This window comes from Perca fluviatilis, chromosome 22 (genome assembly GCF_010015445.1).
Source record: "Perca fluviatilis chromosome 22, GENO_Pfluv_1.0, whole genome shotgun sequence".
Lineage (NCBI taxonomy): Eukaryota > Metazoa > Chordata > Actinopteri > Perciformes > Percidae > Perca > Perca fluviatilis.
Window position 1 is genome coordinate 3,015,531 of NC_053133.1, and position 15,158 is coordinate 3,030,688.

The following is a 15,158-nucleotide window of genomic DNA, read 5'->3' on the forward strand; positions in this document are numbered from 1 at the left end:
CATTTTGAAGCAGAAGAGGATTTGAAGGATTTGAAGGCTGCTCTCATTGACTTTAATGTTAAAAAAAGTGTTAAAAAGCTTAAAATTTGAAAAAGTATAAATAGTAGAAAAAAAGTTGAAGAAGTCCCATCATTAGCTGAAAGAGCTGAACATTTGAAAAGTTGAATGGTTTAAATAGGTGAAAGTATGCAGAAGTTACAGAGAGCCAAAAACGTACGGAAGACGGAATAATAAATAAAACCGAATAACAATAGGTGGAATGCTGTAGAACAGCATTCCCCCAATAAAGAACCGAATAACAATAGGTGGAATGCTGTAGAACAGCATTCCCCTTAATAAACTAGAAAATGCATTTCCTGCAGAAAATGCGTGGGAATGCTGAACAGCTGAATTGCTAAAGCTAAACTGGTTGAATAGCTTAAATCTGTAAGAAGAAGTTGAAGTAGTGAAAATAGTTGAAAAAGCGGAAATCGGTTTAATAAGTATGAATTTCATTAAAAGTTAAAAGTTTATGCTAAACTGAACTGTTTGCTTTAAAGGTTGAATAATGACAAAATATGTAGAACATTGTGAGGTCTGAGTAAATTTTCTAACTGATAATGACTCACATATGCAGAAATATGAAACAAATTAATACTGTAATACTGTTAAAGATGAAAGTTGAAAAGGCTGAAAGAAGAAATATTTTTATTATTATCAGATATATACACTGCATAGCACGAAAAGCATCAATGTAGCTGAGATGACATGTGAAATATATTAGGTGAAAAGAATGGGTCTGAACAAGAGGAAAGAGAGGAGAGAAAGAGAGAAGAAAGGAGAGCAGGAGAGACGAGAAGAGAGGAGAGAAAGAGAGAAGAAAGGAGAGCAGGAGAGAAGAGACAAGAAGAGAGAAGAGAGAGGAGAGAGGAGAGAAAGAGAATAAAGAGAGAAGGAGAGAGAGAGGAAAGAGAGGAGAGGAAAAGAAAGACAGCAACTTTGACTAAAATTGAATAAAAAGGCTGAAAGTTTAAAGACTTTGTATTATTATCAGCCATATCCATTGGGTAGAACAAACAAGCATGAGCCTAAAGAGCTGAGAGGTGGATATATTGGCTGAAAAGAAACGGGCTATATACATGGATGAAATCACAAATGACCCTGGAGGGAGAGACAGAAGAAGGAAGGGAGAGAGGGAGTGAAAGAGAGGGAGTGATGGAAGGAGAGAGAGATTGAGAAGGATGGAGGGAGGGAGAGACAGAGGGAGGGAGAGACAGAGGGAAGGAGACTAAAGGAAGGAAGGAGGGGAACAGAGGAGGGAGGAAGACAGAGAAAAGAGAAAGGAGGGAGGGAGGCATAGAGAAAGAGAGGGAGACAGGAGGGAGGGAGACAGACAGATAAGGAGACAGACAGACAGACAGAAGTGGAACGCAAATGATCTAGCCTGATGATCATAGTTAGTCTAGTTAGTTGACTCCTACAGCAAGCCTGGAGTAATCAGGTAGACTGTCTGTGAAAGGGTTGTCATGGTTACTAAGGGCCTGGGCCATGTTTATAAACATCTCTTTGATCTGATAACGATCGCACGATCGTGGCTCTGTGTGTGTGTCTGTCTGTGTGTATGTGTGTGGCTATGTGCGTGTGTGTGTAGGCGTGTGTGTGTAAGTGTATCTTTGTGTGTGTGTATCTGTGTGTGTGTGTGTGTGTGCGCGTGTGTGTGTGTGTGTGTGTGTGTGTGTGTGTGTGTAGGTGTGTGTCTGTTTGTGTGTCTGTGTGTCTGGGTGTGTGTGTCTGTGTGTGTCTGTGTGTGTGTGTCTTTGTGTGTGTGTCTGCTAAACTGGATGAATAGCTTAAATCCGTAAGAATAAGTTGAAGTAGCGAGAGTGGTTGAAAAAGTCCAAAAACATCCTGCACAGGGACACATTGATTGATGTACCACAGCAGGATTCGAACCTGGGTCCTCCACACTAAAGCCCTGCAGCATAACCACTGTGCTATCTTTAGGATAGACAAGAAATGTTCCTTCAGTCTTTATAAAGCCTCCCTTTGATCATTAATCGCCACACCTAATGAGTGAGAGACAGTGTGAGAGAACCCTTCAAACAATCCTTAATAAATCCACAACAGTACATGCTAACGAAACAGCGACTTGACCGTTAGAGACACAAGGCCTTTGTGAACGTATCGGTGTAAAATTTATATGGATAAATGTAAAAATGTGGGCATATCAGCGATTTAAAAAAGTGGTTCGCTGAGTTTTTCGCTGGGAAATATCCAGGAGTTTTAACATTGGAGCCAATGGAGAATTATTTCATACTCTCGTCATTTGGAAGCTCGCTGAGCCCAAAGTATAAGACATATCGCTTAACCGAGCAAGTTTTCTGAAACTAGACAAAAATACCTACGTTTTGATGTATAAATTGTGTATGACAAGTAGATATTGTGGGCGTGAGAGCAGTTTACAGACAAGGAACTAAGATAATTTTTTCGAAGCTTCACCCTCTAGCTATGACATCATCCACTCTAGCAAGCGCAATACACACTCTGTTTAATCGATAAAATTTCCTGAAATAATCACTAAACTTAAACCGCTTTTTCACAAAAACTGTAAAAGATATCAAACTGAAAAGCACAAGCCAGATAGCTGAATATGTTGTGAATATTTTAAAGTTTGTTTGGCGTCTGTAGGTGAAAGTATGAAGGAGCTGAAAATTTAGGGGCGGAAGAAGATTTTAAGGAGTTGAACGCTGCTCTCATTCACTTCAATGTTAAAAAAAAGTGTTAAAAAGCTTAAAATTTTAAAAAGTATAAATAGTAGAAAAACAGTTGGAGAAGTCCCATCATTAGCTGAAAGAGCTGAACATTTGAAAAGTTGAATGGTTTAAATAGCTGAAAGTATGCAGAAGTTACGGAGAGCCAAAAAACGTACGGAATAATAAGAAGAAGTATATAAAGAACCGAATAACAATAGTTGGAATGCTGTTGAACAGCATTCCCACTAATAAAGAAAATGGCCGACAGAAACAACAATAGTTGGAATGCTGTAGAACAGCATTCCCACTAAATATTTTGTGAAAAGCACCACTTGTCAATCCTACAATATCGCTGCAGTATTGACATCGATGTATATGGTAAAAAAAAAATCATGATATTTGATCTTCTCCACATCGCCCAGCTCTGACTGAAGAACTTTTTGATACCTTTTGATCAGCGGCGTGGTCGTTGCTTTTCGTGGGACTTGGTGTTTTCCTGGAGTCGCTCCAGTCCAGGAACTTCTCTTTGAACAGGGTGGTTTCATTGTGTTGCGTCAGTCTGCCGAACACGGCCCAGTCCGGTCGGCCCTGACCTTTCCTGCAGGCCAAGAGGATACGGTCCGTCAGTGACCCAATAGCAGTACTTCAATCAATGTTTTTAATGCACTGTAGTAATTAGAGCTGTAACAATTCCGAATGTTACTGCACAATTAATTGTCTCAGAAAAAAGTGTGATCAATAATATAATTGTCTCCTTCAGTCAAATTTAAAAATATTTATGTATTACTTTTCCAAACAAATTAAAGTTTTGAATGAATACCAGTACAAAATACATCTATGGTTATATCACTGTCATGTGACCCAGAGAATGTCATAACACAGGTTTTATGGCTGTCGGAGTTGATGTACTTATGTCTTCCTTTGTATTCTTATGCTTTTTATTTATTATATTTCACTTTACTGCAAAGCACTTTGTGACTTTATTTGCCAAAGGTGCTGTATAAATAAACTTTACTTACTTACACAGCCTATGAAGTAAACCACGCCTCTTTATTAACATAAAACATTGTATTTCTTTCTTAAATTAACGTAAAACTGACCATCAACGGTCATACCACGTAGGACCTTAGCTAGTGTCAGGAAGTAATTGCGGTTAAACAAAGAAATGGCGATTATGTAGAAAAATTATTGCAAATAAGACAATTACAGTATGTAATAATTGTTCCAACCTTAGTAGTTGTGGCATTCATGTGTGGCAGGGTCTGAAGTTAACTTTTTTGGCCACCAGCCACTGTGGCTCTTTCACAGGCTTTTTACTAGCCAAGTTTTTGATTGGTCCTTAGTTGCTTGTAAATTTACGTTTTTAGTCTTGATTACAAAAGGATTCAACTTCTCGTTCTCTGACCCAATCACACAACAGCAGTACTTGTTTTCATACTGTGAATCAGCTACTCAAAAACTTTGCCTTTGTCGCCAACTGTCCACTTGGTATTAAAACATATTCTTATTCTTTTCTTTGAATCAGTCTCATCTTGTTGTTGGTCGCTTGTTTCAGCCAGGCTCCTTACACATTTTTTTTTAACTCAAATCCAAGCGAAATGGCAGACTTGGTTGAAATGTAAAAAAAAACAAAAAAATAAACAAACAAACAAAAAACAACAACAACAACAACTAATGAATCACTTAATTATCATTGGCTAGATGCCAACATGGCAGGTTGAACAAACTCCCGTGCAGGTTTGACAGACTGTATGGAGCTGTGATTACTGATAAACCGCTTTGTTTCGTTATCTGATATTTTAAAATCAGATTCAAAAGTTGTTAGGCCCTGGCAAGTGTCTTTCTATCGACGAGGGCCCGGCTGGGGCCAGTCCCAGACAGATGGCAGCATTACTGTAGAGCCCAATAGTTTCAGTTATACCAAATAATGTCTGGATACACAAAATTAAGAATTAAAAAAAAGCTATAAAGACAGACTGCATAGGGCCCCATGTTATGTCCATTAGGTTTCCAACCAAGCTGCCCACTGTCACTGTAGTTAAAAAAAAAAAATTCACAAATTTTCTGAACCTACAACTTAGGCCCGGTGGGCCATGGTGCTTGCAATGCACTGAGGGAAACCCTGAAATACATCAGAAACAGATACATGTTCCTTTATTTGTATACTGTAGGTGGTGGACAATTTAACCAGCAAGCTTTCTGTGATTGGATGTTTCAGCCTGTAGCTCTACTGTTGTTGTTTCACATTGTGAGTCGGATGCTTTGATTAACACCTATGTCCAAATAGTTCGCAATTCAACACATTCTTTTGCATGACTTTCCTCTGCACCTGTCTACCAGGTGTGCATTAAGCAACATTTCTTTTGCCACTTGAAAAACCTTAAAAACGCAATAAACCATAGAGAACTAGTGCTAGACCGATTTTATCGGCCGGCCGATATATCTGGCCAATATTTGTGTTTTTCCGTGTATCGCCATCGGCTGATACGCGGCTGCTGCGTTCGCTGATAGTTTTTTCCCGGCATTATTTACAGACAGGCGTCCACAGGCAGCTCTGTGTTGCTGGAGACGCTGCAGTTCACGTGCAGACCATGCACTTCCCCTCCACCACTAGCACCATGGCAGTCCTAAATTACAAATCAAGCACTGTTTTTCAATGGCTACTTTTCAGGTTTATTGTTTTCTTAAATTATTTAAATGTGTTGACAAAGGACATTGTTTGTGATTTGTGATGACCTGATTATATCTGCCTTATAATATGTCAGCAAGCAATGCATCATCAAGGCTGTGTTGTAGAGGTTGATGAATGCCTTTCACCCTTGCACAGTTAACCATATGCAGTGTACCCATCCATATGATGCACATTGCACACATAATTTGAGTGATATGAATGTAAGATGATCGCAGAAGTGACACTGATCTGTGTTTTTGTAATTTAGAAATGGCAGAGCAGATTCTGAAAACAAATCCAGTGTGGCAGGGTTTACATTTTTATGATGTAAATTGAGGGAGCAAAAGTAGTATCGGCTCCAAATATCGGCTCAAAAAAATCGGCAGCCCATATCGGTCATCGGCTAAGGCTGATGAAAAAAAAAAAATCTGTATCGGCATCGGCACTAAAAAATCCATATCGGTTGATCCCTACAGAGAACATTGAACACACACATGGTTCTATAATGATGCAGTATATGTTCATATGTTTCCATACTTTGGTATGAGTGGGTTGCACTCTCCCGGGTCGAGCGGGTTGATGTCGCAGTTTGTGTAGTCAAAGGTGCCGTTCCACAGGTGCTTGGCCAGCTGGAAGGCCACTTTCCTCTGGGTCAGCGTCACTTCCTTCCCATGCCATATGTACATCTCGCTGCCAAAGTCAAACACCAACACCTGCACAGGAACACAGACAGTTTTTAATTTTACCAATCTGACACCACCAGCAGGCTTTACTGTCTCCCACAGTGCAGTTTTTTATATTACCATTCGGTGGCACCAAAGTACAACATATTTAGATCCTACACATAGTGGCATTAAATCTCTGTCATATTTACAGCTTAACATATTTAGGATATGTTAGACTTATATAAAATATATGAATATAAAATATATGATACATAAAAAAAATGATAACCTATATAAGAACAATTAAAGTTGAAAGAGGGTTGTGGTAAAATAAGCTTCGGCCCACTCTTTTTCGGACAGATTTAACACACACACACACACACACACACACACACACACACACACACACACACACACACACACACACACACACACACACACAACACACACACACACACACACACACACACACACACACACACACACACACACACACACACACACACACACACACACACACACACACACACACACACACACACACACTTTATTTTATTGTTTCTTTTTGTTTGAAATAAAAACAGAAAAAAGAAAGAAAGAAAGAAAGAAAGACTTCAGTAAGGTTTTCTGACCTCCTTGGGGTTGAGCAGAGAACACCGGGGCACCTTGGCCCAAAAATCATCATCTGGGACCAGTTTGTCATCCATCAGGCGGTAAATACAGTTTGTCTCCACGATGGCCCCCTCGTACAGCTCGTCTTCATCTGGGGTTCCTGCAGCTGCAGGAAGAAACACGAGGCCATCAGTTTACATTTCATTGCTTCAGGGACTGTTTAGGTTGGGTTTATGCCAGATACTAATCCTTACACTGATAGCTTGACTGCCCTCCCAGAATCTTCCAGAAATCCTTGGCAGCATGGCTATGTGTGCCGACGGCCTCCTCGATGACCTGGACATAGTTAGCTCGGCAACCTAAATCCCTCTTCCTCTGGATGAAGTTGGCCAACTCTGAAGCCTGAAAAGTTTTTTTTTTATTACAATATACTGATGAGTTCTGTTAATCCAAAAACACAGGGGTTTGATTTTTAAAAACAAAAACGCACTTGGTTTACATAATGTTCATACTTTGCAAATATGCATATTTTTGAGTGAAGAAAGTTCAAGTTCATTATCCAGGAAGAAGAGTCTGCTAACTTTATTGACCTAAACTCAAACAACCCCTCACAAATAATGAGGGCCATGGCTCAGGGCTTCCCTTTTTTGTTTCCAATTGAGGTCAGCGCCCTGTTCAGCCAATCACAGGTCATCACACAGTCCAGGCTTTGAATAGCCTTGTTTTGTGTCCGTTTCCTGCAGCAACCCCCCACACACACACAAAAACTGACAACTGACACACACAGACCGACACACACACACACACACAAAGACTGACACACACAAAGACCGACACACACACACACACAGACCGACACACACACACAGACCGACACACACACACACACACACAAAGACTGACACACACAGACCGACACACACACACAGACCGACACAGACCGACCGACCCACACACAGACCGACCGACCCACACACACACACAGACCGACACACACACACACACAGACCGACCGACCGACCGACCGACCGACACACACACACACTTCCTGTGCTGTGCCACCGTTGTTTCCTCCCGGAGATGTGTTTACATCCTGCACGTGTAGTCTGCCCCACACAACAGCACCCTTGCAACCTAAGGGGACTGAAACTCAAGTCTATCCAAGCTAGCTCCGTTCTTTATATATTTTGATGGGTTATTTGTACCTTGTTCTTCTCAATGACGTTGGCGAACTCTCCTGTCCAGACAAAGCAGTTGTGTGGCGTGATGAGCAGGAAACAATCGCCGCTGTTGAGGGAGGACGCTCGGGGCTCCACCAGCCTGGTCTGCACGTGCCGTCGGCCTGGTGTTACACAGGCAGGAAAAAACACAACACACAAGATAGGTGGCTTATCAGGGACAGCTCTGATTATCACTGTCAGCATGCCTGGATTATCATATTGGGGCTGTTGAGGTAAGCCAGTGTGCCAGTCATCACCATTTGACCCTGTTCATGTATCTGCCTTGTTCCTGTACTGAATGTGGATACTGTTGATGTGTAACTGTACTAATGTCTTGTTGCTTCCTGTCGCTCTGCATGGCCTCTTCAAGAAGGTTAAGTTGTTGCGCTAGCTGTTTCTATGGTGTCTTATGGACTTCTGTCTGTAAAGTTTAACCTGTACTGTAGCACGGACTGTTTGCAATCTACTTCAATCATAAATGTGTCAAACTCCAGGGTTTTAGGGGCCTCAGTGACTCACGATCCCATTGGCTCTTCAGGTGATCCGTGCAGAAGCTATTCTAACGCACAGCTCTCAACAATGTCAGGCTGGGACAGCTAACCTCCTAACAAAGCGGTACCCCTGGAGTGGTGGATTTGCTCTGGATTACAGACAGTGGGGTTTTGAGGAGAGGATCAGCCCAGGATAGCGTGAGGTGACTTGGGGAGAATGATTTAGAGTAACAGCTGTCACCAACAGACGCGTGGAGGAGGTGCAAAGACACCGAAATAGACCCAACTCTCGTGTCCCAGTTTAGATATCCTCTGGAAAGCACGCTCCTGAAGCAGCATCCTCCAAAGCTTTTGTGTAAGACACTAGCTATTTGTTTTTTCATACTGTCGAACAACTGAACTGCAACTCTAACTGCTGATAAAGATGCAGCCTCACTGGCTCTATACTTCACAGATATGTCTCCACAAAACAAACACGCTCATTTAAAAGTTCAGAAAACTACCACTTCCGGGATTGTTCAGGTGCCACCGGAAATTTCGCTGGATGTCCCTCTTTTTAGGCCGGATGTCCCTCCCTTCCTCTTTCTTTCTGTTGGTGTTCTAACCTCCGGTGGATTTGTGAGGACTATGGTTAACTGCTCCTCAGATCTCTGCAGGGTAAATCCAGACAGCTAGCTAGACTATCTGTCTAATCTGAGTTTTCTCTCGCACGACTAAAACTACTTTTGAACGTACACATGTTCCACCCCGAGAATATTTTGCAGAGGTATTGTGTCTTGCGCTACGCGCCGCCAAGATCGTGATTGATTTAAAGAAATGCCAATAAACCAGAGGGTGTTTTTCTCCAATCCCGAAATGCTGTGTGGACTAGCCAGACCTTCCTCCGCAGCGCTGTGGAGGAAGGTCTGGCAATGAGAGACTAGGTGCAATTTGACAGAGTCGAGCAACAAAAAACACCACTTAATTTAGGAGTGTAGTGAACTTTGAACTCTGAATGCTGAACAACGCTTTCATCTTTATTAGCCAAGCCAGGCTACTGGTGTGGCTCTAGTAACAGCAATGCAATAGATGTCACTTCTCATCCAGCGCCATCATCTGGTAAATCTTTAAATTTTTCCAATACTTTGGTGTGTGACCAAATACCTTCAAAACTAAGGAAACAACAAGATTACCTAAGATAGTGAAGATGGTAAACATTATTACTTGCTTAACGTCAGCTTGTTAGCATTTAGCTCAAAGCCCTGCTGTGCCTATGTACAGCCTCACAGAGTTGCTAGCATGGCTGCAGACTCTTACCCTGCGTTCCAATATCCATAATACCATCCTGTTTAGTATGCCCGAAAAAGATTTAGGATGTCCCGATAAATAGTATGTGAAATGCAGTATGCCAAAAATACCAGGATGTCCCACAGCCTCTGGTCAGATTTTGCAGTATGCAACCAAGCATGCTTTTCTGGCTATTCTGACCCACAATCCTTTGCGCAGCATATATAAGCAAAAGGGTCAGCGTTCAGTGCACAATGTCATGAATTGTATGCATACTGCATGCAACAGAATGTACATTGTAAGGGAAGCTGCAGTACGTACTAAAAGCAAAAAGAAATAATGTGATTTGGAACTCAGCATAAGCTAATAACCATTTCCTTTGGCAACAAGGCCAAACTTAGTATGACACGTTAATTTTTGTGAATTATGGTCCCATTGATTTTAAAACAGCTGATAAAGCAGAACATGAAAACAGTCACGACACGGGCTTAGCTGCATCACCCTCCCCAGCTTTGCCCTTCTGTCCAAATACAGTATGGCCACTTCTGGCTCCAAAATACAAAGATGGCAAAGTCCAAAATGCAAGAGGCAGTCTACAAGCTAATGGGTGACGTCACTGATGCTACGTCCGTTATTGTTTTACCGTCTATGGTGCAGGTGCACCCGTCTGTGTACAGTCGAAGCGGCCTGTTCACTCAACTGACCTTTGACCTGTAAGAGCATGAGCTTCTTGTAAGGCACGGCGCTGTTGTTGGACATCTGCTCCGAGATGTTGACGCTGCGCAGGTTGATGTTGCTGAAGTTCTCCTTGCTGGCAAGACCAGCCAGAGCCACATCCGAGAAACCAGAGTTCTTATTCACTGCAGTGAACACAACCGAGCACAGAGAGATGAGACACAAAGAAACAGACATAAGACAACATTTAATTGTTACATTTAGCTCCTTTATGCAGACAGAGGAGACAACAGCTACAGTGTATATGACCTTTCAAGCCCGACAAGCATCGTCTCTGCATGACTGCAACAATTATAGAACACTCCAAAGACAGTTTAAGTGGTTTTATTGCGGTCAGAGGAGGTGAATGAGGGAGTTATGGGAGTAGCATGACATTGACTTTATGGGTTATCTAACGTCACTCTCAAAACAAGCTACAGACCAGTCCAGCTTTTAAGGACTGCTCTGCACAATGAGAGGAAACTGACTGCAATCCCAGATGTAGGTCAGCACGAGTCCTGAACAATTTATAGACGTATAATATCAGTGAGGGTACATTTTGTATCTGAGATTGAGATGTGTATGTTTTGCGGTCTCTCTTTTTTAATTTTTTTAATTTATTTATTTTTTACAGTGGACTGTGTCAAACAATGGGTGTCAATAGGTGAACACATCTTTTTGCCAATATTTTAAAGACGAGAAAAACCAGACATTTATTGCACTTGGGGATATAACTGAGCTGGTTTCATAAAAAAGTTAGAGATGTTTGTCATTGCATTGCTGCAGGGGCAGTTCACTAAAAGTGCTGTTTTTGCCACTGACAGACTCAGATTATTATTCTAAGTGTCTGGCAACATTATGGAATTGATCCCTACAGAGATAAACCATTTTTAAAGAGTAAAATCCTTTTTGTTTAACCAGAAACAGCCCCGAAATCTCCATCGCCATACCCACCAGACTCCATGTATGTAAACAATACTTTCAGCGTGTATAGAGCCAGCATATTTCCACATGTAAATGGGTTTTATTTCAACCAAACCAGAGTGGTGATTGTTGGAACAGACGAACCAAGACGGCTTTTGGTAGTTTTATTTTGTTTTTGTCGACTTTGAATGTAGTGTGTTTTACAATACCTAAAGTAATGTTTATTTAAATAGGGTCTGGTGAATTTGCCGATAGCGATTTTGGGGTCTGTTTCAGGTTAAACAAAAAGGATCTTATTCTTTATAAAAAAAGGTTGGCCTTTCCATAGCATTGTCAGACACTGGACGGAATTTGAAACCATTACACCGCAGCGTGTTTCGCCTTGTTTAATCCTGGACTGGACTGGACCAATTAAAAAAAATTTAAAATTGTTCCCATCAGTCACTTAGACACAAAACATATATTAAGAGGGACAAGGGAGCCTGTCATGTTGTATCCCTTAGTGTTTTGGTCTCATGCTTTCTCTAGCTCATCATCCACCCTTACTCTTCTCAGCCTTCATCCTCTTGCTCTCCAGCAGGCCAATGTTGAGCCTCTGCTCTGTGTACTCGTGTCTGATGTCCTCCCTGGCAGCCAGCATCTTCAGAGGGTTCCGAGATGATTGGACGTTACGCGTCGGGCGCACCGCTCGCCTGTGTTGCACCATCTCTGAGGTCAGCCTGGGCAGAGATCAGAGGTGGAGGGGCATGGTTAACCAGCGAGGACAAAAAGATATATATACATATGTATAAATGACAACACCATAAGCCCATCATACACGTCTCTCCCCAGCACAAAGCTTCTAAGGAGCCCTCCAGGAAGTTCAGGTAGTACTACAAAATGGCAAACACACTATACAGTATAGTGCACTATTTCCATGATAGGTAACGGTTTCAAACACCGCTAAAATACTAAGATGGCGACGGCCAAAATGCAATCTCCTGGCTTCAAAGTGGCAGTCCAGGAGCCAATGGGTGATGTCACTGATGCTACGCCCATTATTGTTTTAGGGTCTATGGTGCAGGTGCACCTGTCTGTGTACGGTTGGAGCGGCCTGTTCACTCACCTGACCTTTGACCTGTAAGAGCATGAGCTTCTTGTAAGGCACAGCTTTCCCCATAGATTTCCCATTTTCTACTAAAGACATCCAATCCAGCAAACCCTAGCCATCTCACAACAAGCCCACTCCTGAATAGACGGCAGCCCTTCATTCTTCCATCCTCTTAAAAGAATCTTTCTGGTTATCATTCAACTAGCCTGGACCCAGCTTCTTATGTGCTTATCCATCCTGCTTAGGATTGATCCACCTCCCAGAACAAATAATCTTGGGCTAATAATGGAACCTGGGTCCCTGCAATCAGACATAAGTTAACATGTATCCCGGTCCAAAATCCCTGGACCTTATCACAGGATCAAAGGACATGAAGTAATTGGCGGTCCTCTGTCAGGGTTCCTACTGATTTTACCTGTGGCGCTGAGAGTTTACCTTGGCACCTGGGGACCGAAGATGGCGTCAAAGTCGTCGTCTATCTCCACCTTGTTGGTGGTGGAGGGGAGCTCCTCCATGTGGCGGTAGAATTTGGAAAAGGTTTCATCTTCGAGGCTCATCACTTCCTTTACCTTCTTCTGTGTAACTGTGATGGTTGCTTCTGGCAGTCCAGACACTGAGGAGGGACAGAATCACACAACAGAGATGTTCACAAGTCATTTTTTGGAAGTCCAAGTCAAGTCTCAGGTCATCTGATCTGTCCCTAACACTGTATTGTTAAAGGGGTGATAGAATGCAAAACTGATTTTACTCTGTCATAGTTGAATAACGACAGTTGGGTGGGTAAATAGGACATACATAGAAGTTCAAAATCCCATTGACACCCCTTTACTATGAAAATCTCATATTTTGAAACTGCTGCTGAAAACGGGCGAATCTCAACAAAGCTGGAAGTTGACGTCAACCTCCCAAAAACCGGAACCTTTGTCAGCCCATGGGTGTATTAAGAGAACGGTCACGCCCCAACATTTACATAGGCTACACAACTGACCTGAGATCAGGTAGTCTTCTGAATCTAGCTAGGTCACGCAGATCTCTGCTATTCCATTACAAAATTCACTTCTGAAACTTTTTCATGCGAGAAATCAACTATGTAAAGCTCAAATATGGGCCGCTTTACGAAAATGGATGGCTAATTGCAAATTTTGTCCTACTGTGTGTCGGAGTTCAGCGCCGGTGCTGCCTGTGTTGCTGACTCGCCGCCCGGCCTGCCTGCCTTCCTTCACAGACCCCGGCCTCCTATGAGGTACTTGGGGGTTTGTCACGACTGGCAGCCCACAGCACTCCATACAAAGTAAACCGTCTCTTGGGCTAATGGACAACCAAATGCCCCTGCCCTGACAGAGCTCCAGGGCCTCCAACTCCCCTCTTCCTGCTAGCTAAATGCCCGGTGTATGTGAGTGAGAGCGCGGTCAGCGAGCTTGTTACACCAGCAATCTGTTACCACAGGTTCCAGTTAATGTGTGTAATTATAATGTGTTGAGTTATTTAAACAAACGATTGGGGAAATAAACGCTGCTTGTCCGCGAGTCTCATTGATAGAGCCTGCTGCTGGATGTAGCTCTATCAATGAGAGCTAGCTAGCCTCCTCTTAGAATTCCTCTGGAATTCACAAATATTCATTAACTTGAAATCGGACACCGTTGTTAGCTTTATAAGATATTTAGCTAGATGTTGTATACGTGGCGTGACGAAATTCAAATCTGTAAATATACTCGGAATTACGCCGAAAATGAAGCTAACTATCCGTGATTTGTAGCTACACAGGTAGCTAGGATTGAAGGGACAGTTGCAGCTAACGAAAGCCCAAATATTCATTCATTTGAAATCGGACACCGTTGTAAGCTTAATAAAACATTTAGTTAGTTGTATAAGTGGCGTGACGAAATTCAAACTGTAAATATACTCGAATTACGACCAAAATGAAGCTAACTAGCCGCAATCTGTACACATAGGATTGAAGGGACAGTCGCAGCTAACGAAACCCTTACAGTTCACAAATATTCATTCACTTGAAATCGGACACCGTTGTTAGCTTTATAAGACCTTTAGGTATGTTGTATAGCTAAGTGGCGTGACATGTGTGTAACATGTGGTAAGAGATTGCTGGTGTAACAAGCTCGCTGACCGCGCTCTCACTCTCACACACGGGCCATTTAGCTAGCAGGAAGAGAGGAGATGCAGGCCCTGGAGCATTGTCAGGGCAGCGGCGTTTGGTAGTAGTCCCATTAGCCCAAACGGGTGACTTTGGCGGGGTGTGAGGTTGCAAGCTGTGGGAGCTCAATCGAGCTCACAGCAGGCCGGGATCTGTGGAGGAAGGCATGCCGGGCGGCGAGGCAGCAACACAGGCAGCTGAACTCCGACACACAGTTTTACCAAATTTGCAATTAGCCATCCATTTTCGTAAAACGGCCCATATTTGAGCTTTATATAGTTGATTTCTCGCATAAAAAAAGTCTCAGAAGTGAATTTGGCATTGGAATTTGGTAAGGAAACATTAATATGAGATTCTGTCGCGTTTCTAATGTGTGGGTATTGGCGATTCGCTCAACCAATCAGCGTGCGTCTCTACGTGTGTGTACGGGGCTAAGGCTCAACCAAGCAGAACGCAGCTCATCTAAATATTCATGACCATACCATATTTGGAAGAAAAGCTCTTGTTACAAATAGGGCCAAAACACAGGGATGCATAAGGGCCAATAAAATATCAACCAGGCCATTTTCAGCCCAACTAATGTTACATACCCCATTAGGAGACCATAAGGAACAGTGTGAA

The 15,158-nt window shown here is 42.5% G+C and overlaps 1 protein-coding gene across 13 annotated transcripts in view; it reads right to left on the minus strand.

Annotated features, from left to right (window-relative positions):
- svila (supervillin a) overlaps positions 1-15,158 on the minus strand; it is a 147,289-nt gene that overhangs the window by 26,605 nt on the left and 105,526 nt on the right. For all 13 annotated transcript variants that reach the window (XM_039790282.1, XM_039790286.1, XM_039790285.1 and 10 more), the window contains 8 exons: positions 12,821-12,998; positions 11,842-12,014; positions 10,362-10,517; positions 7,886-8,022; positions 6,935-7,082; positions 6,701-6,846; positions 5,941-6,116; positions 3,180-3,330 (listed from right to left, as the gene is read on the minus strand). In XM_039790282.1, the coding sequence (XP_039646216.1) occupies positions 3,180-3,330; positions 5,941-6,116; positions 6,701-6,846; positions 6,935-7,082; positions 7,886-8,022; positions 10,362-10,517; positions 11,842-12,014; positions 12,821-12,998 (1,265 nt within the window). The remainder of the gene's footprint in view (positions 1-3,179; positions 3,331-5,940; positions 6,117-6,700; positions 6,847-6,934; positions 7,083-7,885; positions 8,023-10,361; positions 10,518-11,841; positions 12,015-12,820; positions 12,999-15,158) is intronic.